Raw genomic sequence first — 27,274 nt, forward strand, 5'->3', positions numbered from 1 at the left:
TATATATATATATATATATATATATATATATATTAACGCGGGTAGTCAGGAAAGAAGTTCTCTTTGATATTAGTGTCATGACGGCTTATTGTACATATCCACTATGAAAAATTGGGCAAGAACTGATTGCTTAAGTCTCCCCTAGTTCTGAGTCCCAGCCACGGCTCTTTAGCAGTTTACTCAAAATTTAGTCGGGCTCTAAAACGCCAGATTTGCTTGTTTGCATTTGAAGCGATGACAGCTTTATGTCTGTCATCTCGTGACGCGAGAGAGTGACGCTGGAAGCACGGCATTAGCTCAGCAGCTAAGGAGGTCTTCAGCTAAGCACATAGCCGAAAGTTCGACACCTGGCGGCGTAAGTGGTAGGGCTTAGGTAGAGATGTAACACGAAAATACGCTCACATGCCGAGACATGGACGCGTTTTAACCTCGGTGGTCGAAATTAATTTCGTGCCTCCACAACGGCCCGACTCATACTGTCTGATGCAGCATATTCTGAGTGTAAGCATGTGCACCGAACATTCACGCAAACGTCCGTATAAATGAACCACCTGGCACTTATATATGGGGTGCTCATTCAAAGTGTGAATATGAACGCATGAGCTCAATGTTTTTTTTTTATAACGCAGTACAATTATCGAGGCAGTGAATAAAGCAAAAGTTCGACTAAAACTGTGAAGAGAGAAGAATATGGCTCAACCTGTATGCAGTCTAATGCTAGGTCAGAACTATGCTACGACATCAACCTCACAAGATGTGCAAGTCCCAAGCGCTCAGCTTATAGCAGTTTGCGACAGTTACCCGCCGCTGGGACTTAATTTTCTCTGGTGCCATGCTGTTGAGCCCAACGTTACGGGTTCGAGTTTCTGCCGCAGTGGCTGCCTTCGGACGAGGAGAGGATGCAAAACGCTCGCGTAATCCGATTTTCGTTGACGCTGGAGAACACCGAGTGCTCAAAGTTAATCCGGAATTCCAAACAGGGTATCCCCCAAACTGAAACTTCGTGTTGGGACGTAAAGCACCGTTAATTGTCAAGGCTCCAAGAGTTAAATACAAATACAGGGAGAACTTTCATCTCGTAACGAGCGCGTACAGTGTTTAGGCACGCTTGCGAAATGTGCTTAATTGCCGGAACGTTTTTAGTATCGCCTCATGTCATTATCCTTTGATCACTGGACGATTTATTGTTCGCAGAAAAGTCGGCGGGCTGCACAGTTGCCAAAATGTCCAATTTCATGCAAATAAATTACTCGTTCGCGCCTTCGCCATCCTTTTCAGTAACGTGGGAGCTACGCGATGCACTTGACTTTAGACGTGATCTCTCATCATCTGCTGGCTGTAATGCAGGACGTGCAATAGCGTCTGACTTATGTGTCTATAAGACCACCCCTCCGTACTAGCGCCGTCGCTCGGACAAGGAAGCTGTACTGAAGCCTCACATTTGCTGCTTCATAGCATACGGCTCGAATTCTCAAACGCAATAGCTGGGTACGCGTGTAAAAACAAGAGGAAGCTCCGAGTCAAGGCCAGCATTAACGTTATTTACAATCTGGGCAGATAACCTCTTTGTTTTGTTGATGTAACACTGAAAAAGCAAAAAGAAAACGCAATGTTGTATTGCTGACCATAAATGCCGTGAACAAGTTACTCAGTTCCACGCCCGTATAAATGTAAATAAAGGTTCAGTTGAGGAAGATTTCAACCGATATAGCCACATTATCTCTGCCATCATAAAAAAATAATAATAGCGGAACCCTGTGGTAGTGTCTTACCGTCGAACTGCCTCACAACACAGATGATCTTGTGCTGGGCGGTCTTTGAAAGTTTCAGCGCGTGGTCTAGGAGAGCGTGAACACCTGTGGGAGAAAAAGAAAGGAACGCATGGCCTGTGAGAATCACCAGCAGTCTCTGCTCATGTTCAAATATAACACTTCGAAGGAGAGCGCATACGTCACTAAAGCGAAAAAGCTGTCATGATAATAAATAGATGTGAAAAAAGGAACAAACCAAAAGACACAAAATATCAAGGGTACGACAAAGTCATCGTGACGTTATTGTGAGACAAGAATTACGTCACTCAAATTGTACTATTAACAAGAAACTAAAGAGGTCACTACCTACAAGAACATCGCGCAATACGTGTACATCTTTTATTTGTTTATAGGGACAGAACCATGGACCAAGCAATTCCTTCACATATAAGATATATATATATCTAAGGAGTTAGGACAATCACGAAGTATCTCCCGATGTTGGTCAAATTGTGGACATTCGATAAGAATGTTCTACCGTAGCTTTCATGGTGCCACAATACACGCAGTCACAGCAGGGTCTTCCCCGTATACGATATAGAAGACGAAGTGATTACGTCCCTTCGAGACGCATATAATGTAAGAGTGTTTCTAAGGCCCGCTCTATCTTGAGGTTTGGTGAAAAGCGTAACAAAGGGTCTATGTTGTAGAAATAAGAACATTTGGTCCGGTCATCAAACCACATGCTCTTGTGTAATTTGCGCCTGAGTCCCTGAAGTGCTGTTTTGGTGACGGATGCAGCAAATAATACTTGTGTGAGTTCATTTAAAGTATGCGCCGCAACAGCCATTCTGTCCGCTACATTACTTGCTGTTATCCCAATGTGGCTTGAGATCCCCAGTAAATGAATCTGATTACCGGAATAAGATGCAAGGGTCAATATTTTCTTAATTTCGTAGTAAAGCGAGGAGCTGCCTCCATGAAAATAGCATTCGATTAGTGTCTTCAGAGATTCTTCGGAGTCAGACTAGATTACGCAAACTTGAGCGCGTGTACTTTTGGCCATAACTGTCGCAGCTTGTAGAATGCCAAATAGCTCGTCTGGTATAGATAGTGTTTTTTGAGATAGGTAACTTTTTCTTAGTTCACATGTCGGGATGTAAAATGACGCCATCGAGCTGACATCTCTCGCTGATGCATCTGTGATGATGAACTCGTTGTTTCCCGGCAGTCGGCTCATCTACAGTAGCGTCAGAAATTTCGCCTTCAATGGATGAGTGGAAGACTTCTTTTCTATGTCAGGAACTTCAGTATCACTGGAGGCGTCGTCAGCCTTCCAACGAGGGCGATTTTTGTCTCTGGCCGTATCGTATGGCATTCTTGGGGAACTGAACTCTGGGCGCTCGTAACACATAACAGACACTGCCACAACTCTGCACGAGTTTGATCTTTATTGGATGATCTCCGTGTCGCGATGAGAAACGGAGAAAATGGCGGCGCGTTTCTTGCGCTCGAAGAACCTGGATAAGTGGTTTCCTCGCTTCAGCTACGACAAGAGCGCCCACCATTGAACTAGGCACTCCGAGGCATTTTTTTAGATTTCTGGCTATTTTGCTGGTCACTAGGCGTTCATTAGTATGAGATAGATTATGCGTGACAGACATTCAGTAGGCAATAGCTTGGCGAATAAGCGCAACATGTAGTCTCATCAAAGATTGAGACCTGCCTCCCCATTTGGTTTTCTTGTGAAGGGCAATGCAGTGGACTTCTGAGCCGAGAGGTTCATGTAATTATTCATTGCCAAATTACCAAAACGTATCGTAACATCAACACCTTCATGAAGCAATTCTTGTACTTCAGGCCAGTTCATACCCGATGCCAAATATGGACAAATATGGTCCGCCTAAGAAATATTAGCTTTTGAGGGCCACACATTGGGCAGTTTGCTCAGAACTACGCTGAAAATTATCGAGCTTTGAAGGCTTCCTTGCGGTACGTCGGTACGTCGTACGTCGAACGAAAGCCGTACGTTTGTGCTGGGACTTCAATCCACCATTGTGACCTCTCCTGTACCATTTTCTCCGTCACCTTGCTGATGTAGTATATCAGACTCACTGCTCGATACGAGGATAACAAGTTCGCAGGTTAACCAGGTTTCTGCATAGCTATTACTTAGGCAGTCTTCCATGCAGCTGGGAACAATGCGCACTCCAAGCTTTTACTAAACATCGTAATGAGAGTCGCTCGGTCGGTACGTCCAAGGTTACACAATACGTCGTACGTGACTCCTTCTAGACCAGGTAGGCTTTTTCTAACGCGTAGCAGGGCTGATTAGAGCGCAGCCAGTTCAAATTCTGCGTCTGGAGTGGCACGGCGAGGAAACCACCCGGAGTGACAACAAGAGAAAATGCGGCCCGTCGGATCTCAAGTTTACCCGAGCACTTCGCGTGTTTGCCAGGCACTCGGCAAGATGAAACGGCACGGCCAAGTCACTCCGAAAGGAAGTCTGCACTCACCAGACATCCGGAACTGTCGTTCCGTGTCGGCGTCAATGAGGCCCTCGTCGAGAGCCACCTTGGCGCCGTACTGGAGCACCTTGACGACCTGCTCCTGCTCCTCGAGCAGGGTTGATGAGTCGTCTGGGCCAGCTGTTGTGAGCCCTCGCCGAAGGCCAGCGGCATCCGCCTTGCATGTCCTGCGGCAGAAAGCACTCACGTCACCACAGTACTCGAAGGAGAGTGCACACCGAATACCGGGCGCGCCGGTCCACGTCTTTAAACTAACGCTGTTGAAGTCTAGTTATCATATTTGTCTTTCCTTCCTTCTCTCTTTCTCCCTTTCTTTCTTGTTAAAATATAAAATCCTCTAAGCCAGGATACGACTCATGCACTCCACGTACACTTATGATAGAGTTGTTTGGTTCATACCGCACTACGACAGTTTCCACCTGTGCGGATGCCTCTCGACGCTGGAGCCAAAGAAAGCATGCCAGAGCCGAACGTTCAGCTGCTCCCACAAAAATCGCAGAAGTAATGTGACCAGAATTTGATCGCATTTCGGTCACGCCCCCAGCTGGAAGATGAGACAGCCTCCTAACGTTCTGAGCTGTAGCGCGGCACTCTTAATGAAGTAAGCGAATGTGTTCCTAGCAGTGGCGCAGCCAGAAATTTCGTTCGGGGGAGGGGGCTCACGTTGCAGCGCGGTCTCCTCCTCATAAAATTTGTCGAAGTATCAAATACATGAATAATAACTGCATTGACATTGCCAGAGATACTGCAAACGAATTCTTGAACCCTAAGCACTGTCAAGACAAGTAAAATATGTATTTTTTTATAAAAGAATATATTCGTATGTGCCTAAAATTGTGCCGAAATAACTGATATCAATGCTTCCATAATTTTTGTCTACTTAATAAGTAAAGAAAATATCACACGACCTTTAGAACTATATCAGCTCGAAACCAGTAAAGCAGTACATGCCGCTCATATGAAAAACGTCAAGGCCATGAAATGACCAAGTCGAGGACAAATATTTCAATGAAACTTTGTCATTCAAGAACCTTGTTTAGATTTTTGTACATATGCAACGGCCAAGGAAAGATATCAGTGACGTTGTCTTTCATTCCAATGTATCGCGCAGGAGCAACTTTCACCGCGGTCGTGTATTCTTATTGCACGGAAATTATAGTCGCAACAAATAGCACATATAAAAAGCAGGAGTTGTGCAAAATATAAATTAGAAATGCTAAGATATAATGGAATATACAGATGCGAAAATACAGCTTGATAAAGGGCAAAAAAGTGTCACTGGAAACAAAGTTCGCTGCATGTATACACAAAACCTCGCAACAAGATATTTAAGTGTACGTACAAGTCTTCAATAAATCCACGTACCTAAGCACCAGTCACTGTATATTATGCGACAAACGAAGCAAATAAACATGTTGCGCAATCACAGATTTAGAGATCACAGAATCCTAAGCGCCCCCCCCCTTCCTCTTCTCCCTGGTGCGCCTCGTGTGTCCATTTAATGGCTATCGCAATAGTATAATAAGAGTATCTGGCAGCTGAAGAGCCCCGTGGCCCATTACTTACCGCAAAAGAAGAAGTAACAAAATGGAACGTTCACCATGCGACAATTGGTTGCACCGCAACTATGTCTTTTTTTGTTTTGTGGAGAGGGGGCACAGAAAAGAAAAAAAAAACGCAAAGAAAAGCATCTTGGCAAGAATCGAATGCCTACTTTGGGCGCCTTATGTGGCTACCGAAGGAATATCGAAAAAACGTGAGACGCTCGGTCCAGAGATCCATACGCATATGCTCGGTATCCTACACCGGCGAGACAAAATACTTTCTGGAGAGGTTGCGATAACATCGAAGTGAAGGTGATGCTCTCAAGCGAACGCGTTGCAATCCGTCGAGTCCCCACAGTGATGGCGGTGAGCGACCATTGTTTCTTTTTCTCGTCTGCTGGCCAGAAAGAGCCCAAAACTCGGGCAGACAAAAATCCACTCAGCCAAAGAAAAACGAACGCGAACCGAAGTGCGCCGCACGGTGGTCGATGTTGAAAAATGTTGATATTCTTTTCTGTGACATGACGGCACAGATGAACCACCACAACGCTTCGTTTACTAATTAATTAATTAAATTACTTATTTTCACCGGAGTTCGTTGCGTGCTTTGTCAACTTCTCTGATAGTGTGTTGATTTGGCTTGTCTCATGGTATGGTCCGATGTACGAGTTTAGAAAAGTCAATGCATCTTTGGCGTCAAATGTTTATAGGAACATCAAACCCACAAAGTTTCGGAATTGAAAATGTAAAGCACGACTTTGGAAATGTCAGCGCACCTTTCGCACCAGAAGTTTATGAGAACTTTATACCCATAAAGTTTCGAAATTGAAATCCATGCGCTCCGTAGATTCCACGGCCTCCGCGAGATGCCGCGACGAGCCTGCTCGCCATAAAAAAACCTTGAAACATTCTGCGGATGGGGCTCCTTGCGTTATGTGAGTCCAGGTGCATGGGCGCTGCCCCGAAATCCAGCGCGAGTTCGCCATGTTCGCGCCGAAATGTCTTTTCGAGCGTGAAAAAGACATGCTAGACAAAATCCAGAATGATTTCCGGCACCGGGAGCTGTTTTGGTCGGCGGTGCATGACAGCACGAACAAATTTCGAGGAGGTGGGGGTGAGAGGGTGGAGCCTAATAGCCCCCCCCCCCCCCCCCGCCCCGGCTAGGGCTCTGGTTCTGAGGGCTCGATTTCGATGAGACGAATGTAACCTGGCCCGCGAGAACGCCCGAAGGCAACCAGTCAAACGTACCATTAGCATCTCTAAATAAAAAAAAAAAATTAAGTGGATAGTGGTAAGCTGTGTTTCTCACTGCGTTGCCAGTGAGAGGCGATCATAAGTGGACCGGTTATTTGCCATCCGCACATTGTACGGATGATATACGTCAGGCAATGAAATACAGCTTGAATTGACATTGCCAACAGCGCGTACATATTTCATTTAATAGCCCCACTTAGGTGGAAACAGAGGGCGGCGTTCTGCTTCAGAGCACCAAGCATAGCGGGCTCGGTTCCCGGACGGGGCTGACAAATTCCAATGGAGGCGCCAGGCAAAAAGCTTCCGTGCACTGAAGTTCTCGTGCCTTATAAATAACCACAGGCTTGACAATAACGAAACATATCAGTATACGATTGTCACATTGTTCGGAGCCGCACTTGGCAAGTCAGGGTATATCTTTTTTTTCCTTTTTCATTCAAGCTAATCAATTAGCTGCCTAAAATACCCGTCATTATAAATATCAACATTTGGTTAAATATAAATAAAAAATTAGAGTGGCGTCGAAAACCCCAAATTAAGCTTCTTGTACCGTGTTACATATCGCACTGTCTTTCCGCGTTGAATTGAAAGCGTGGGAAAGTGAAACATTCCACTGTGGTGTTAAGGTAGTGCCCTGCTCGTGCCGGATGACAAGAGCGGGCTCAAGCGACGAGAAAATGAACAAACCAGACTTTCTTCCAGGTCTGGTGCCATCATCAAAGCGATGCTGGCGTCTGGCGTTGATGCGTGGTAGTTGCGTTCTGACAGCTCGCTTATCGGTATCGCGCAGGAGCCCGCGCTGTCTCGGCTTGCAGCGTCATGCTGAAAGAGTAGCTGACAAAACTGCCTTTGGTGCGAACATAATCTATGTTTTGTTGCATTCCACGGGGGCCATCGGACAGGAGAAACAATCAACTATGTTTGTTCCGGTTCGGTCAAAGTGCGCTTAGTTAATTTGGAACTCATGTGGATAGGCTGAAGGCCAACAGAAGCGTCGGGCGCCGCTTACGCAGCTGGGCGCAGCCTGCAGTACTGAGATTGCTCTGCACAGAGCCATACAAGGCAAGCCAAAGAAACGACGCTGCACAGGCGATCGTAACCACATGTCAACATAGCGCTACACTTAAATATTGATTAAATTTTGGCCTTTAGGGTGCCAAAACCACGATCTTATCATAGGGCGCACGCCGGGTTGGAGGACTTCGGATTAATTTGGACCACCTGGAGTTCTAGGCCTTCGCTTGTCAGTTACATGACTAAGAACACTGCGTTACCTTCACACTCATCGTGAGATTTGCGCAGCTCTCACAGGAAACGAGAACAGTGCACGTCATGCGGTTATTTCACTGCTTTTCCTTGTCGCCTGCAAGCGCTGCGCCAATCTCAAGATGTACACATACTACAGCACTCATTATACGGTGCGCTCCGGTGTTTGACAACAGCGCCTTATTCTGTAAAGGCAGCCTCTATAAGGCATACTGGCACCCGCAATGGTGACCTATAGCGTCTAGGGCATTGCGCTGCTTATAAGCCCAAGGTCGCGGCATCAAATACCGGCCACGATGGCCAATGCACGGTATACGCTGGCCTTTTTTGCTTTTCGCTCCCATCGAAATGAGGCCGCCGCGGCCGCGATTTGATCCCGCGACCTCGTTCTTAGCAGCGCAACACCCAAATAATTAAATATTGATGCCTCAAGTGCCCCTGTTGCGGGGTATTATTTATATGCGTATTGTTCGCGCATTCATGTGGCCATCGGGCTTATATTGAATTACAAGCATTTCAACGACCAGGTGTTGACACAGGAGTTCAGTAATAAAGGTGAGGAGGACAAGCAGTAGAGCTCATGGCACAGTTGTCGAGCGAATCGTCAGACACGCACCCCCGCCCCCCCCCCCCTCCTCCCCCCCCCATACACACGTTCTCTCAATTAAATTTTGGAGTTTCACGTGCCAAAACCACGATCATGGGGCACGCCGTAGTGGGGGACAAAGGATGACTATTTGGGATGGTGTCTGGATAGCGCAGCAAAATACGGACGCAAGAAGCAACGAACACACGAAAACAAGCGCTAACTAGCTGGGAGCTTCTGAGCGTCGTACGTGAAGTGTCCAAAAGAGCTCCGGATGAAGACGGTGTGAGGATGAAGTCGGAAGGTTTGGATGCCCGGTTACGATGTAAGCTCCAACCTTCTAAGTTGCCTTTAAAACGCGTATAGTCTCATCTGAAGAGTAATTCATTGTGTGTCATACCAGCCGAGAAAGAAGGCGGCTTTGCCGTTCTTTTTCTATAAATATTTCTCCGAAAAAGCCGTTCAAGCAATTTCTGCAGTGCTCAATGAGCGCAAGGATGTGTCACCTACGAAAGCAGCACCGGGAGCAAGTGAAAGTTGCAGGAAGTTGAATCTCGATAAGCTAAGAAAAAGTGTACTAAGTTCAGATAGGAAGCTCCTAGATGTATTTTCTGATGCTAAGACGCACAAGGAGAATGTTCCTTTCCAGGTTATAATTTCTGGAAGGGGCACATGGCAGAAGCAAGCTGCCCTGTACCTGCTTTCAAAGCTGAACGTTCTAGAGATTGATGACCCGTTTTTCGTAAAATGGCCTGAAGAAGTCTTTGATTTTGTCAGGTGTAACTCCAAAAAGGACTTCAAGGCTTTCTCAGCTGATGTCAAAGAATTGTATTATTCTATCCTGCAAAATGACCTCCTTCAATGTGTCGAGTATTGCATTGACAAGTATGGCGCCATAAGGTTTACACAGGAGGCAGGTGTTTCAGTAGAAGAGTTTTTTAGAATTATTGAGTTTTTACCTGTCCTCAACTTTTGCCTTGTTGAACAACCAACCGCATCAGCAGAAGAAAGGCATTTGCATATGGACGTGCCCGGCTCCCAACCTTAGCAACCTATATTTAGCACAATTAGATAGGCACATGTATGAACACCTCACGGGAATAACAATTTTCAGGGAGCTCTCACATTTGTCGACGATTTTTTAGCGTTTCTGGATTGCCATAGTAATGGTTTCCAAGAAAAATGTCCCGATGTCGTTACGATTTTTCCCGAGTGTTTAACACCTCTTGACATGACTTCTGAAGTGCCTGTCGACAATACGTTTCCATTTCTTCACGTTCAGTTAATATATGCTGATAGTAGGACTTGCTGGGCCTACAACCCACGACCTAACAAACCCCTTATCCAGTTTCATACAGCCCATTCTAAGTTGGTGAAAAGGGGCATAACTAACATTTGTTCCAAAAGCGCCCTTAAATGATTATGCCCACACCTAATGAAAAACAGTTTCAAGCAGCAGTCTGCTCATCTTAAGGAGGCTGGGCATGCTAACCATATGTCAGTGCCGGTGGTGGAAAGGCTGCTCAAACAGGAACATCCGAGAAAACGCCCCCCTGAGAATGCGAGCGCTAGCGGCCGTGACAAGGCACAATTCGCCGTGATTCCGTACATACACCAGGTATCGCATAGCCCGAAAAAGATAGGAAGTCCAGGTAACCTGCGGGTTGCTTTTTTTTTGCTCCAAATAATCTAAGTACCTTGCGTAAAACCACTAACCCAATGAGGACAAAAAGCTGGTGTGTGATAAGAAACACAAAGGTCAGTTCATCGGATGCGTCACAGGGGTGGCCTATCGTATCCCGCTGTCTTACGGTAAATGCTACATAGGCCTAACTGGAAGATGCATCAGTGAGCGCTTAAGAGAGCACCGAAACAAAATACAAAGTGTATCAAATAAAGGTTTTCTTCCGTTTTATTGCAGAACGTGTACATGTAGCCCTCTTTTAAATGACACCGCTATGACAGACAGGGACACGCGCGAGTGTATAAGATAAATAATAGAAACTGATCAAATCCTCTCGGTCGCCGACCAATATATCAGCAAACCGTCATTATCATTGTCCGCGAGAGAACTGGATTATTTGCGCATGCCATGAAAGCTGACGGTATTAGCAATGTATGATTTAGGTTTTCTCGGTGTTTTTTTTTATTGCACTGGTTTTAGATTGTTTTCAAGCCGTCATGTACGTATCTTCGAGGTTGGTGTCGTTGTGCACGTGGTTTTTTGTGTCTGTAAGTACGACCGATCATGTAAGTAAAATTTCGTTGTTGATAGCGCTTGTCTTCGTCCGTTCATATCTTCTTGTGTCTGTGTTTTTCTGGGATATCCAGGCACCATTCCATGATGACCTACCAGCAAGCCCATATCGCCATCCTCATGGACTATTTGGGGCTCTTTAAGGTGCACCTAAATCTAAGTGCACAAGGATTTCGCCCCCATTGAAATGCGGCCGCAGTGGCTTTGATCACACCCGCAACTTCGAGCGCAGCGCCATATCCACAGGGACTACACCGCGACGGGAAAAAAGTTCACTGGCGATTACGATGCTCCCGAATGCGAAACTTGGGCGCAGCTCTTTTCCCTTTCACGATATATCGGCTGGCACGGACAATCTGTCTTGTGCGGCACGTTGCAAACGGAACGAATTGTGGCGCGACTGCCTCGCTAATCGGGAGATCGCGAGGGGCAGCGCATGGGTGAGGCGGGGAGGCGCGATTCACAGCAGCCGACGCAGATAGACCTTTGCTCATGCAGCGCTTTGTTTCCATATATGGTATCGGCTGCGTCTTCGGTGAACAGACGACGGCGCTCTACACTGGCGTCACCTCAAAGTGGCCGTCGCCGCAGCGCCCGTCTTGCTCGGCACTGCGCTTTTCTGATACTTGCATGGAGGAAATTACAGCATGGAAGAAATTACTTGTTCCTGGTTGAAATAAAAAAAGTGACAAACGGAAATGACAGTGCACGAAAAAAACAAATGGCCGCAGGTGATACAGGAACCCACGTCTTCGCATTACGCATGCGATGCTCTTACCAATTGGGCTACCGTGGCGCAGTTTCCCATACACTTTCTGGGGTATTTATGTCGCTCTACTAGAACTTAGCCCTGAGAGTGCTAGCCAGGTTTTCTTTCTTCTCATTAATATACAGGGTGTTTCAGCTAACTTTAGCCAGAGTTTAAATATATGCCGATGTATTCGAAGACGGCGCGACCAAATGCATGTTGCTCACTTTTCTGTGTAATGTGTCACGTTTTTTTTTGTATTTTGCTTAGTTTGATAATTATTCAAGACTAATTAACTAACTTCTGAAGCAACGAAGCTAGGAAAAAAATCTAATTAGGAAGTTGCAGTTAGGTTTGCAAAACCCGAATAAACAGTTTCTGTCATTCTACCAATTAGTATTGGTGCTTCTCAGCTAACTGAAGATGCCCGCGAAAAAAAAAAAAAAACGACGTGACATACCCGCTTGCGCGTCATGATTGCAGCGCTTCCAAACATTTCTCGCACAAACGAACGTAGCACCAAGCAGGGTGTGGTGGTGGTGGTGAAAAAGTTTCATCGATGAGAAGGCCAAAAGTAAAAAGGCGACAGGGCAGTGACGCAGGCGTTGGCTGTGTGATTTACGCCAGCGATGTGCTTCCCTCGCGGTGGTTCGCGACAGCGCTAAGCAGACGCAGCGGCAGCGCACCCGGCTAAATCATATATGTTCGTTTGTGCGCGGAACGCTTGGGAGCAGTGCAATCACGACGCGCAAGCGGGCATGTCACGCGGTGCTCTTTTATTTATTTCGCGGGCATCCACAGTAAGCTGAAAAACACTTAAAGATAGAAAGACAGAAATTGTTTAATCGGACGTTTTGCAAACCACTCTGCAGCTTTCTAATTTGAATTTTTTCCCTAGCTTCGTTGTATCAGAAGTTAGTTAATTAACCTTGACTAATTATCTGACTAAGCAAAATACAAAATATAGCGTGACACGCTACATACAGAAGTGAGCAACATGCATTCGGTCGCGCCGTGTTAGAGTGCATCGGCATATTTTCAAGCTGCGGCTACAGTTACCTGAAACACCCTGTATAAAAGGTATTCCAGCGAACACTTCCAAACGTTTTTAAAGGTTGCCTGTGGCAGATATCACAATTATGGTTCATGAACTGCTCTTCTTGAAGAGGCGGACATGCACAAAAATAATTGAAATGCATGATCGACTAATTAACTAAAATTCATTAATTAACTTTTTGTAACTATTTACCCTATGGCCCATATTGCAATTTACAAATTCTAGCCGTGGAGTTCTCAGGATGAGAATTCTCAGGATGACACCAGTTGCGAGATATTGATTCCCGAACTTTGCGGAGAAATGTATTGGCGTTCCAGTTACTTTATTTTTTTAACAAAACGCAGTTTTATGCATTCCAGCCCAAAAGTAACTGGAACGCCAATGCTGTTTTCTGCAAAATTCGGGAATTATTATATCTAAGCTGGTGTCAGCCCGAGAAATCGTTGCAAATGGATCCGCCTTGCGAACTCCACGGCTAGAATTTGTAAATTGCAATATAAAACTTAATTAGTGAATTTTTGTTAATTAATTCATTACGCATTTCAGTTTTTTGTGCAAGTAGTGTCCGCCACTTCGAGTAGACCACCTCATGAACTAGAATTATGCTACCTGCCACGGGCCCCCTTTAATAGTGTTCGCCGAAACACCCTATATACAGGGTGCCCCACGTAACTTTACGCAAATTAAAAATATGCAAATGTTACGTAGTTGGACAGAAAGTAAGATAATATTGTTTTGCCGTCCCTTGGGGATGCTCAGATTATTTTTTTTTATTTCGCGTAGTTACATAAGTAGTCTTAGTTAATTAATCAACTCAAATATTATAATTAGATAAAGAGTGCCAATTAGAAAATTGTAGAGCAACATGAAAAACTCCCGATACAGCTTTCTGTTGCTCAATACGGGCCATATAAAAGTGTTTTTTCGAGCGTGAAAGGAGCCCGCGAATACGCTCGAAGTGCCTCGAGTGTCCAGTGGCGCGGCAATTATGCGTGTACTCGCGGGCCTCTTTCACGCTCGGAAAAACACTTTTATGTAACACGTGCTGAGCAACAGAAAGCTGTATCGGGAGTTTTTCATGTTGCTCTACAATATTCTAATTGGCACTTTTTATCTCATTATAATATTTGAGAAGTCTAATATTTAATTAAGACTAATTATGTAATTCGGCGGAATGGAAAAGACAATCTGAGTATCTCCAAGCGACGGAAAACAACATTACCTTCAACTACGTGGCATTTGCACGTTTTTAAGGTGTGGCAATATTACGTGGGACACCGTGCAAATATACCATAAGTGTAAGAGTTGGGGTCGTTCATGTCCAAAGGGGTAACTGGTCCATGCCGTCGTCCGACTCATCCACGCTAACGACGTTGTTGAAGGGAGGAACGTGTTCACATCCATAGCGAGAAGTACTGGACTTATTTACAATATCTGCCTGATGAGTGGAGGACGTTACATGTCATCAGTCTAGCATGACTCAATTGAAGCACACGGAGAGGGAGAGAAGTGGTTCTTGAAGGCAAAAGGAAAGGTTGACGCTATTTTCTGCAGTCCTTCTGCAGTCCCTATTTTCTGCAGGCTCAGCGCCAAAAAGCACACCGAGGAGCCGAAAAAGTTCGCTTAAACCTCCTCTGTACTGCCTAGATCCCTAGGCCAACAAAATCTGCCGTGCCACCTTCGTCCAATCGGAGCGTCCGAAGTCGTCGAAGGACCCGCGTTGAGGGCGAGGGTTCACACAATCACTCCCGCACCTTAGTTTACTGAACACACACAAATGAAGGGAGCTTCGTAGACAGGGATTGACACGCTTGACTCAAACTGGTGCGTCTTGATTCCTGGGATGACACAGCACTTAGCTGGAGCGTCTGTCAAACGAACGTGGCGGTAACCGGAGTCCGTGAGGAAAAGCCTTAGAAACCCTTTTCCAGGAGTTTTCTTGCTTCCACTGGTCGGCGAAGGCGACAGTGAACAAACAAACAATACTCGGTCCGCCAAACGTGTCTCGTGCTGCGGGCGCCGCACGCCTGTCCGAAGGGAGCGCAATGTTGGCTTCACGAAGTGATTCGTCGCAGCAGGACAGCAGAGGCTAGAAGGTGAGCAGCCGCGCTGGCCGATCGTAAAAGAAGTCAACAACCAATGACACTAAGGTCAGCATAGGGAAGATTACTTGTCAGGCCTCTCGGTTTCCTATCGTTCCACAATATATATATATATTGCAACTGACCGCGTGGTCTGCTCCGGACAACTGTCAGTTGCACTTCGCTCCCCGAATAGGGAGGACGCGTGTCAAGTGAGCTCCTGAACAACACTGCAATGTGGTGAACGCGGTTTAAGTCACATACTGGGACCTCAAGGAGGTGCTACGTAATGAGAATGCATTTAGCTCACATTTACCGCTAAACCATCACTGATTGTTTTCTTGTGCCCCTGTTCCTTCGCTGGTCGATTGCGACATTACGAACACTGCGTTACCCCCACACTCATCGTGAGTTTTGCGCAGCCCTCACGGGAAATGAGAACAGTGCACGTCCTGCGGATATCTCACTGCTTTTCCTTGTTTCGGGCAAGCGGTGCGCAAATCTGAAGATGTACACATACCACAGCACTCATTATACACTGGGATCCGGTGTTCGACAGCACCTTCTTTTGGAAAGGCAGCCTGTATAAGGCATACTGGCACCCGCAATGGTCGCCTATAGCGGCTAGGGTGTTGCGCTGTGAAGCCAATGCCGCGGGATGAAATAGCAGCCGCGGCGGCCGCATTTCAATGGGGACGATACGCAAAAACGCCCGTGGAGTGTAGGTTAAAAACCCCAGGTGGTCAAAATTAATCCAAAGCCTCTTACTACGAGTGCCTCGTAATAATATCGCGGTATTGGCACGTGGCCCCAGAATTTACTTTGGGACATATTGGTTCTGTCACTCTTCGAACAAGCGCTACAAAGCGCTTGTCGAGGCACGTCTACCGGCTACTCGATCTTCTTGCTTCGCGTAGCTTTAGATTATCAGTTGGCCGACCTATACAGGAAGGGAGCGTTATCACCTGTTAGCCAGTCACGTTACGGCGGTGCCAACAGGTTGTGCGTGTATCTGTATAATATAATTCACCACTGAGGCCGTGATATTTGCCGGATTGGCTTGTTCGGCAGCGTACGTTCAGAAACCGAGCAATCTCGTACCAGCGCTACGAACGGTATAGATGGCGCTGACGCCATAGCGTTTCCTACAATTACTAGATGGGAACTCTGGCGATACGATCAATCAGCCACCATGGGAATTATAGGTAGTACATGAATTTGTCTAATATATATGCTTGGCGCTTCACACGTGCTTGTGGCGCTTTATCTGGGCCTAAATTGGCCTAAATTTCAGAGTCATTTATATTTCTTTTTAATGCAGAGGGCAATAAAACTGTCTAAACACGCATAGTCGCTTCGAATTGCAGTGGCTCCGCTTGTCTATGCGTCCGTGGCTTAATGGCTTCAATATCGGGGCTCCGTGCTTATAGCTCCTGTGTTCGAATCCTGCCATCGGACAGTTTTGATACCGTTTATTTAATTATTTATGACGCAGTACTTTCTTAACAATTATCACTTTGCAAAGCTACGAAGCCATTTAAAGCCAGAAGGACGAAGTTTAGGCAAATCCATGTACTACCTATCAGTCCCACGCTGTTTCAAATGCCATGCTTGCAGCTCCCGCAGACACTAGGGCCATAGTTCCCTCTAGTAATTGCATGAAACCGTATGGCTGACGCAGGTCGAAGCACAGCGCTCTCGCGTCCAATAAAATTTCGCTGTGGGGTTGTGTCAAGTTGCTCCAGTTCTCTATCCTAAGGTTTTTAATGATTTCACAGCCTCGCAGACTGTGTTCGCTGTTCTAAAGGTTGCGCACACCTTAACTTATTTCGTTGTGGGTTCATGTTTAGGAAAGGAAAAAAAAAGCGAAGAATTTAATAATATATGGGGTTTTACGTGCCAAAACCACTTTCTGATTATGAGGCACGCCGTAGTGGAGGACTCCGGAAATTTTGACCACCTGGGGTTCTTTAACGTGCACCTAAATCTAAGTACACGGGTGTTTTCGCATTTCGCCCCCATCGAAATGCGGCCGCCGTGGCCGGGATACGAACCCGCGACCTCGTGCTCAGCAGCCTAACACCATAGCCACTGAGCAACCACGGCGGGTAAAAGCGAAGAAAGAAAACGGCCTTGCACTATCGCAGAAGTATCAGAACGTGATACACACAACTGGAAGTGTTTCTGAATATGTTCCACATTATGCTTTGAGCTAGACATGGTAAAGGTGCTCTTCAATTGACGAGCCATGTAGCCCGCGCACGAAAGAAAAAAATTAAATTATGGTGTTTTACGTGCCAAAACCACTTTCTGGTTATGAGGCACACCGTAGTGAAGGACTCCGGAAATTTGGACCACCTGGGGTTCTTTAAAGGGAAGCTGAAACGGTTTTCAATTTCCATGAATTGCTGGGATTGGGAAGAACAGACCTAATAATTTACGGTTTCGAAATTTTTTTCTTCGTTTTATTAATATAAGGGGCGGAAATCGCTTTCTAAATCACGCCCGCGGACACGCCCCCATCGCTTCCCGGAGCGCCGGGTGAGGTGGTTGCCACAGGAGAGAACCGGCGAGAGTGACGTCACTGGCGGAGACCGAGCTGCCGGACCGGCGTGCTGGCATGTGCTGGCATGCCTCTTTCCGTCCTGCGCTTTACTGAACGACGCTACGATAGATTTGCCGCCGCCGCCGCTCACGTTTGTTTTGCGATTTTCGTAAACTGTTCTTTGCTTCTGTGCTGTGTGAGTGCCTACAGCTAAGGGCGCCCAACATGCCCTCGTTCTGTGCAGCATTCGGCTGCGCGGTGTTTCACAGGTTCCCGAAGGACAAGAAGCTTGCAGCGCAGTGCGATGAGGAGAGATAAGTTCGTGCCGACGAAATCAACTGTGCTGTGCTCGGACCATTTCCGCGATAGCCGGATAGCCTTACGACAAATGCGGAAACGCGTTGTTGCTAGCGTTGCTATACTTCGTTTCATACATCAGGTGCAACGCTGTGGAGGCTTGAGATACTTCTTGCAGTGGCTGCGTTCACACTTAGAAAAAGTTCGGTGTTTCTTGACCCGATTTTTGAGAAAACGTTTCATATATAAGCTCAGTTCTGAATGAAAAAAAAAGAATTTACCCATAGAAACAATCCGTGTACTTATACGGCTGCTAACACGTTCTTTTAAATCAATTTTCTTTTCGGCATTATTTAATTGCAGCCCGTCGCGGCAGCTTCACGTGCATGCTCGCGCAAGCAAACGCCGCTGGCACGCTGCGAACCATAGACGGAAACGCGCGCAGTAATAAATTTAGGTAACCGGACTTCGTGCGTAGCTTCCACAGCGTTGCACCTGAGGTGTGAAATGGAGTATAGGCTTGCCTAGTGAAATTCGACGTACGGCTGCAGTTATCATGTTTACCACACGGTGGTGCTAAAACTGCCTAATATCTTTATGTCAACACTAGCACGGAGTGCGCATACCGATTCTTGATCGAGCCACAATCGCAAAGTCGTCGAACCATATTCTGAATATTGCACATATAATCCCCCTGGCCATCTCGATCTGGATGTGTATGATAAGCAACTTCCATGACTGTACCTAGCAGCACTGCATGTGCGCGCTTTGAAACGCGGCACTTATGTTCGCGATCGTGTATCAACGCTCAGAAAACCACGGGACTTTAGACGAGCAGCGGCAAGGTGCTTGACATCGCGGAATTGTACCCGTGTTTACAATCTAATGAGAAGTTAGTGCTTCGGCATTCTTCCAGCAGCAAGTTCCCAGTGACACTTTAGCGCAATTTTTCTCCCGTGATTGGAACGTGCAGCTACATGAAAAAAAAAAAAGCATACGCAACAGCTAAGATTTCCAACGTGCGAGAAGGTGCACACATCGCTCTCGCTTTTGGCACACTCAACATCGTCGTTGCCGCCGTTGCCGCCATCGTTTTCGGTATCGGCTGTCGGTTCGAACATGTACGGCGAAAATACAAGCTGTCCGAGACAGCGAGAACGTTCCATAATGCTTACAACTCAGCTATGAAGCCAGAACAGAACAACGTGCTACGCTCTGAAACGGCGGCGCCCACCGGCGACTGCCGCCATTGACGTCACAGCGGCTCCGACCAATCACGGGCAACGGCGGCGTTCGCGCGATACCCTGAGGCGCTGGTGCGCGTTTTCATAAAAAAAACAGCCGCTTGCGCTTGTTTCCGCCCTTTTTGAACGAGATATTCTTGTTCAGGGGACTCAAAACTGTAGAATGCCGCAGAGAACTCATTTTTTTTTTGAAAATTGTTTCAGCTTCCCTTTAACGTGCACCTAAATCTAAGTACACGGGTGTTTTCGCCCCCATCGAAATGCGGCTGCCGTGGCCGGGATTCGATCTCGCGACCTCGTGCTCAGAAGCCCAACACCATAGCCACCGCGCACGAAAGTACAACGCCTCGTTGGGCTTTTCGTCGGATGAAGTCATAAAGTTGTGATTTTCTCGTTTAGAGAAAGGAAAACGCCATTCCTCGAGCAGAAGCAGTTCGAGCAGAATGCAATGCGCTGTCAACTTCCAGCGTGCGTGCGCCGGAAGACTGCTACCCGCCAGCCATGACGAGAACCTTCGGTGGCGCGGTCCGCCGCTGGTGTGTTGGGACGTGGTTGGTTTTCCCCGAGGCCACCAAGGGCGAATTTTCGACGCGCGCCGAATCGCCTGCCCTCTTGTTTCATGTGGTGTCCACCACAGCGGTCGCAGACACGTCGGTCCTCTTTTTCTTTTTGATAGGAGCTAGAATGTCATTCTGACTGGCAACTGTAAACGTAGAGCGCTCGGATGTGGTAGAAATAAACTTTGGTGGGAAAATAATAACGCGAATAATCAAAGAGCAAGGTTTAAAAATGTCGGGGGTGAAAGATGTGAAGAGCATACTTACGACCACTGTGGCAAATATATGCTGTCACCTTACATCGTGGCTTTCTGATCGTTAACGCCGTCCTTGTGCACTCTCTTTGAGAGACGATCGATCGTGAACGTGTTCATAATCTGACTTCATACATGCTTATGTGAACTTGACCCTATATTTCCTGCTTTATTTGAAAGAATGTACTGTCAATGTCTTTAATGTATTATTTCCAATGATTTGATTTATGCTTCGCCTTATGCTTTGCGTAAAGTTTACAACGCTTAAATCATAACTTTGAGGCATCAAATTCGGAATATCAAAAAGAAAGCGTTGGGCTTTGTAGAGTTGAGCTGCCCATTTCTAGCCGCTGGCTTGGTGGCCGCTGTTTAACGGCAGCACATTACCCCGTGTCAGAGAGCACTTGTCGGCCCTTGTGTGCTTGGGTGTAGCTCCAGAAATGCCTCTTTCAGTACATTACCTTGGACACTCGACGAAAACGCGAGAAACCTCTACGTCAGCATGTCCAGTCAGCTTACAGAGACGAGCGACATCGATATCAAATATAACATGGAAAAGCTCGACCAAGGTCCCTCGACATGGATGGATGGAGTAACTTTATAGAAAGGTCCTGCGAGCTACGGGGCGCAAGGTCCCATAGAGCGGGCTACTCCCACGTTGGGACCGGGAGTTGTAACTCCCTGGACGCATCGTGGGCTCGTTGGACATTAACATGCTAGAACACTGTCCCCACCGATCGTCGGCCCAGAACGTAGTGAAGACACTTTTGTGCTTCCTGAGAACGTCTGGCGTGTCCGAGCGCCTTTAACTTCGTAGTGTTGTTCGTGTGCGTCTCTCTTCCACCCCTTCTTTCTCTCCTTTCTTTCTACTCTATTTCTCCCTTCCCTCCAGCTATATATATATATGAAGAGAGAGAGAGAGAGAGAGAGAGCTCTGCGTCCTCGGCCTTGCCCATCAAAACAGTGAAAAGCCCTGGACTTGTTCTTATGTAATTAATATTAAGAGGTTTGGACTCTAAACTATGATCCAAACACGTCGCGTCATAAAGCCTGCGATGTTATTTTATTTTGCCATAACCTTCAAGATTTAACCAGAATGCCTACCTTCATTGCCTCAGACACTTATTCTGCAGAGGGTAATATGTATACCAAGACGAGCAGCTTTGTATACTTTTTTTTTGTGAACACTTTCTTCTAGTGGCTTTCTGCTGCTTCGTCCCATTTCCCGCAGAGTAGCATGTGGGCGGAAATACGCTGGCTAATCACTCTGCTTTTTCAATAAAGGGCTTTCTCTCTCACTCTCTCTCTCTCTCTATCTCTCTTTTTCTCTGCGTGTGTGTGTGTGTGTGTGCCGCCTAAACAGAAAGTTTCCGATATATGCAAGTTCAAGGCGACGGCGATGCGTGGAAGTGATTTCATGCGCCTTTAATTTTTCGTGTTTTCTATTCAATTTAAACGTGCACGTGCTGTCTCGCATCCAAAGTAACAAGATAGACATTTCAGCGCGTCCGTTTAAACTTTAGCTAGAGCAAAGTGAGTGCGAAGTGATCATTGTGGATAAAGAAGGTCGATGCGCAGCTTAGCTTTCAGAGCTTTTTTATTCGACATTAGCGTCTTAGCCCACAACTTATAATTGTCCGCTATAACTATAACTCTGTACCTTATGCAGCTTAAAAAGCTCAGATTTTTTTTATTACCCAAGGCTGCCTCCAAAAGTTAATACAAAGATAAGAGCAATAAAACTGAAACACTACCACAGAGAAGACCTTTCGAAATTTCTGGCGACCAGCGACCATAACTGTAAACTCCGATCTCCCTCTTTGTTTTAGCGAGAGAATATGCTTTGACAGCGAGGAGTTTATGAAAGCTTCGTAAACAGCTTTGACCGTGTGTGCTATGTTGGTGCCTGGCGTGCGTATTCTTCTCGTGTGTGTCGCTTTATCCTGCCCTCCCCCCCCCCCCCCCCCTTTATCGCAGCGCTCTTTCGTTCCTTGACCTTGTTTCATAAGCACGTCTCTGTACATACTAGCTCTAACTGCGCTCAAGTACGTTACGAAATGTACTTCCGATAATTTTTCTGAAGACGAGCTTTTACTTAGACCGCTTGCTCTGTTCTTTGTGCCCACCCAAAAACTCCCATTCTGCGTCACTAAAAGCGAGCGCTCGTACGAAAGCTCTAACAGGTGTTAAACAATCAGGAGACGAAATCGCAGAGGTGTTCGCACGTAAAGAACGGCGCTTGACTGGCGGTTGCCCATTCGCTGGCCAATCACGAAAACAAGTGCCCTATCAGCAAATGTGCCAGTCAAGCCCAGAACCATTACTGCCGTGCTAACGTTTTTATGTGCGATGCCACGGCTGGCTGACGCGAGCCTCGGCTTTCATAATGCATGGTGCAGAAGACACTTAATGCGACAGACCACACTTGAAATTGAGAGCCGGGAACAAGACCACTGCGTGCTTTTAAATCACATGTGGCTGTTCTCTCAGTAGACCAGGCGGCAAATGGGAAAAACATAAGAAAGAAAGGAAGAAAGAAAGAAAGGAAGAAATTCCAGTGCTCTTGCGCATGCCCCCCAATTATATTCTCCAATAAACGTCTTTCGAGCAAGCTACAATGAAAGTGCTAAAAGTGTCGAAGCATTCGTCCGTTTCGAGCTCCACTGAGTAAGCAGAGGAACAATAAACGCGCTGTCAAAAATTTCAGTACAAATGCCTTGTTTGTCTTTATTGCTCAGAACTGCGGTGTTTTACCGCTAGCAAGCGCGAATTCCATTTACGGCACGCTGAGGGGAAAGGCAGGCTAAAACTACGGATACGCAAAGAGATAGAGAAAACGTACAGACACTTTAAAAATACCTCTGTACAAAAAAAAAAGTTAATGGTGTACTGCATTATATTATTACCGCATATGCTACAGCCCCTTGCAACCTATTTTCATGGATTAATCACGTCGTTTTTCAGACTACCGTAAATGACACAGGGCGCTGGAACCAAAGCATATGGCACCAAGAGAAAATAGCTTAAAAAAGAATACGGCAAGGAAAGTGGCAATAGCGAAGTATTATCGAGCACAGCCGAAACTCCCACTCGAGTTTAAGCACCGCACCTGCAGAAAGAAAATTTATATACGCATGGCGGAAGCAATTAGCCACCAGCCTTTCTTTAAGCGAACATTTTTCAGCGGTTATTCTGCGCCCACCGTCGCTGTAGCTATAGCTGCATTCGCTCCACTAAACCTCCTATTCGAGGAACTTCCCAGCGAGTGGCCTTCATTACTGTAGATTTATTCATGAAGCGCAAAGCGATGGGATCACCTGCTATTGTAAGGCAGAGAAATGTGATTAGACGACGCGGACGAGGTCACGCGTGGTTCAGTGTTTCTTAAAGCTCGAAGTAGGAAATGAAACTGCTGCTGCACCGTCTTCTAATTTGTATGCTTGGGTCGCATTGGCACGGGTTAGATGCTGGACAACTTGTTATGCTCTTGGTGTATCGCTGTGCTACGGGACCATCAATTACTTTTATTTTAATTTTTTTTTTGCCATAATATACCGTTTCAGGAAAAAAAAAGTCCGTGTGAAGAATTCAGGGACGCTGTTCCTATAGGTGCTATAAGCTTTTTCGACGCATGCGTCGCGTGTGCTATCCACAGGCTCCCAAAATCGACCCCCTCCCCCCTTTCCACGCCCCTAAACAAACAGAGAGAGACAGAGAAAAAAAAGGAAAGAAAGAAAAACGCAGGTTCTGTATTTCCTCGCGATTTTCTTTATTTCCTATTCTTCTTGTCCTGTGTCACTGGCTATCCCACGAAGGCGTTATATCATCGAGATCGGCCACTCAGTAGGACGGATGACAAGAAATGAACCGAAATGAAGGAAAGAAATCCTCCCAAATTGCGGCCCCCGGCCTCCTCTCTTAACGTTACAGGACAATACAGCTATGTGCTCAATCCTTTCTTTCTTCCTTTTTTTTTCATGTTGGGAGATTTGGCGAGGACATGACTTCAATAGTTAGTCAGCACAAGTCATCACGTGATTAAGAGAAACGATGTAACTCTGGACAATTCCAAGGAGGGCAAGATCTATTCGTGCTTGCTTTAAATCAACTTGTCATTTTTCTTTCTTTCTTTTCTTCTTTCGTTCTTTCTTAGGAAATAATAAGCCGTCATCTCTATGAGATGTCTCTTTCCTTTACTTTCACCTGAATAAAGGAAAATGCACAAACTAACTTTGTTTTTTTTTTTTAAACGGGGGTGCGCTTACTTGGCTCACGGGCTCGGTTTTGTGCTCTCAGTTTTCGTTACAATACTTACACGTGTACTTGCTTACCTTTTTTACTGAGACCACTTTTCACCGGCTAACAAATATTAAGCGTTGTCGCTCGGCGCGAGACGCGCCTTTCTGCAACGGGAGTTTGTCGGATCACTGGTTCTGTTTGTTGCGTATATTGTCACCGAACATTGTGTGATCAGATTGTGTGCGCGACGCGAATAGTGATGCGTTCTAGAACTTAAGCGATCGCCAGCGATCACGTCGGAATGTATCACTGAGCCATGTATAAATAGCCGACGTGCCTGACCCGCAGATCAGATTTCGACGATCTCCACCTATACTCACCGCTGTCATTGTTTTTGAGTGTTAGTTGCGTTGTGGGCACAAGTTCGGCAAATAACGAACTAGTTTCATGACTCGCATATGTGCCACCGCCTTATTCTTCAGCTGCCACATATGTTTCAAAAGCAACACCACTTTTATTCGTCTAGAATAATGCAACCAATATAATTGACCAAACAAAACATGTTTGAATGCACGAAAAATACTATGGCCAGCAGACAGTCGTAATGTATAGCAACAAATGCGGATCCTTTTCGCAGTATCATTCGTAATTCCTTGCGACACCATCTATTCATATGCAACAGTTATCAGACAAGACAACATTGCCCCACATTATCATTCAGGAAACGTTCGACTTACTAATTCTGCTGCCCGTCGGACACCCAGAGCCTGTGTTAGGGAGAGTAAACGAACATAGCGCGACTGCTTCTTCGCGGAGCGTTTCGCATTTATCGTCACGACGAGACAAGCGCGTAGGATACAGCAGCGTGAACTTGCACGATAAGAAAAAACCTGCACCACTCACACGTTTCCCCAATGAATGCCGTGAGCTAGGTCACGAAAAATTGGAATTGGAGCGCACGCCACACTTTGAACAAAAACGCAAGGTAAAAAAAGAAAAGAGAAAAAAAAGACTAGGATGAAACCACCACGTTCAAGTGTGCAACGCCATTCCACACGACAATGTGGCTGGCTTGCACAGCCTTGCCAAGCCTTGCGCCAGATTCACTGGTTGGTCGGGGTCACAAAGAACGAACTAATAAATTGAGAAAAAATAACAGTGGTTGTTTTAGCACAGCAAAAATACTTGAAACGGAATATTTACTCGTACGACAGCATCCTGATTAGAAATTTTCAAAGTTTTTTTGCATATGTTTTCTATTTTCAGTGTTTGTCCCCCATCCCCCCTGACATAGTCGCGCTTCTATCGTGCACCACTAACTGATATATTTGGTGATGTGTTTTGGCCAAGGAGGTTAAAGAAAAACAGTTTTCCTTTAACCTCCTTGGTTTTGGCACGCTTTTCGTTTCAAGCTTCGTGACATCTTTAGATGGACCTTGACGAAGATGTTACAAAACGAGGCGCCGTCTGGTGCCTCGTGCTAAACGTATCCAAGCCAAGACAATCCATTAGCAACGATCCTGTTGTTGCTATGCGGAGGCGTCTCATTAGGGCTACGGGCACCGGAATCGACGAACGATCTCAGAAATTGGACTCGCTATGCGCTCACAATGAACGTTTCAAGGGAGTTTAGAGAAAGCGAAAGCTCCTTTCAAGTTATACGGCGGTGGAGGGGAACATGCGTGACCAAACCTAGCAAAGCGTGCATCTCTGAGGCACGAAACACGTATGCACTATGAGCGGATGGATGACAGTTTACTCTGGCTGATGATATACTCTGCCGAGAAAACGATAAGTACTTCCTGACCAGAAATATGCTCGCTTCTTCCCTGCTGAGGTAAGCAGGTCACGCCAGAAGACAACCATGATAAGTGGTGACGCCATTGCGTGGACGTAATAAAGGCTAAGGTGACTGTTTGGGCATGTTGGTAGGGTATGAATGCAGCTTTTTGCGCACAAGACGAGGACGAAGAAGAGGCTGAGACACACGTGATGCGTCACGGATTTTGCTATATATGTGGTCGCTTGCTTCAAAATAAAAGAATGTTGTAAGTCCGCGCTCGTGCGTCTCAGCCCCTTCTTCGCCTTCGTCTTGCGCGCAAAAAGCTGCATTGGTGTAATAAAGGCGCTTATGTACTTCCTTATTTTTTTCTTACCTGACCGCGCACGCATACATTGCGCATATATGGCGCTCAATGGCAGTGACATTACTATACCTGCCAACCTGTGAGCACTAAAATTCTCAAAAATTCTGCGGACATGACAGGGAGGCGCCGGAGGGGGGAATCGAGGGGTAATATACGAAGAATAAAGAAAGACAACTGATGTAGCCAGTGCATACTCAACCCGCAACTTCTCCGTGTACTCCATAGCGTTGAGTTTTTTTACTCAAGTGTACAGAAGCTAGTATACCCATGCGCCCCTACAATAAGCTTGCTAATGATGTCGCGGTGAAGGAATCTGAATTAAAAACTGATCCTATTAACACTTAGAATATGACGATTTTGGTGAAATCGCGAAGCACCGCGTAGAAACGTACTATAGCCATTTTGCCGCAAGAGAAGGCGAATGAACCGTTATTCCGCCCCTGAATTACCGTTTATGGTGACTGTAACTTTTCGCGCCTAAAACGCGTAAGGGAAGTTTACTGTCACCCAGTACAGTCACTTGGCGTGCATGTAATTGTGCGTGCGATGTTTCTAGTCGCGTATCTACGCCAGAAGGTGGCCCAGGACTCAGTGGGCTCATTGGTGAGAGGAGGGGCCGCTTGTAAAAGGTACTTTACAAAGGCTCCTCTACGGCATTTTAAAGGGCACCCTACCATCTACGGTTGAAACAACCTTTGCGCAAGTGGCAGCAAGCGGCCGTACAGTAAGTTGCCGAATGACGAGTGGTTAAAAATATTTTACGTCACTGTCTCTCCTGTGTGACCACAACTTATTATGAGGCAACTTGCTATGACTTGTGCGAAGCGTTTTGCAGCTTTGGGTATAAGTTTACCTACGGGCAAAATTCTTCGTGAAAATACTTTGTGAAAGCTGCCCCGAGTGCCCTGCGCAAAATAAC

At 46.2% G+C, this 27,274-nt stretch overlaps 1 protein-coding gene across 5 annotated transcripts in view; it reads right to left on the bottom strand.

Annotated features, from left to right (window-relative positions):
* Positions 1-27,274, bottom strand: part of LOC135912490 (protein qui-1-like) — a 725,699-nt gene that overhangs the window by 143,058 nt on the left and 555,367 nt on the right. For 3 of the 5 annotated variants that reach the window (XM_070521613.1, XM_065444934.1, XM_070521612.1), the window contains 2 exons: positions 4,268-4,446; positions 1,773-1,856 (listed from right to left, as the gene is read on the bottom strand). In XM_070521613.1, coding sequence (XP_070377714.1) covers positions 1,773-1,856; positions 4,268-4,446 — 263 coding nt within the window. Of the gene's footprint in view, positions 1-1,772; positions 1,857-4,267; positions 4,447-12,394; positions 12,441-24,945; positions 25,033-27,274 lie in introns of those variants that run through there. The other 2 variants (XM_070521614.1, XM_070521615.1) reach the window with 2 other exon arrangements.

The sequence above is a fragment of the Dermacentor albipictus genome, chromosome 1 (assembly GCF_038994185.2).
Source record: "Dermacentor albipictus isolate Rhodes 1998 colony chromosome 1, USDA_Dalb.pri_finalv2, whole genome shotgun sequence".
NCBI classification, from domain to species: domain Eukaryota; kingdom Metazoa; phylum Arthropoda; class Arachnida; order Ixodida; family Ixodidae; genus Dermacentor; species Dermacentor albipictus.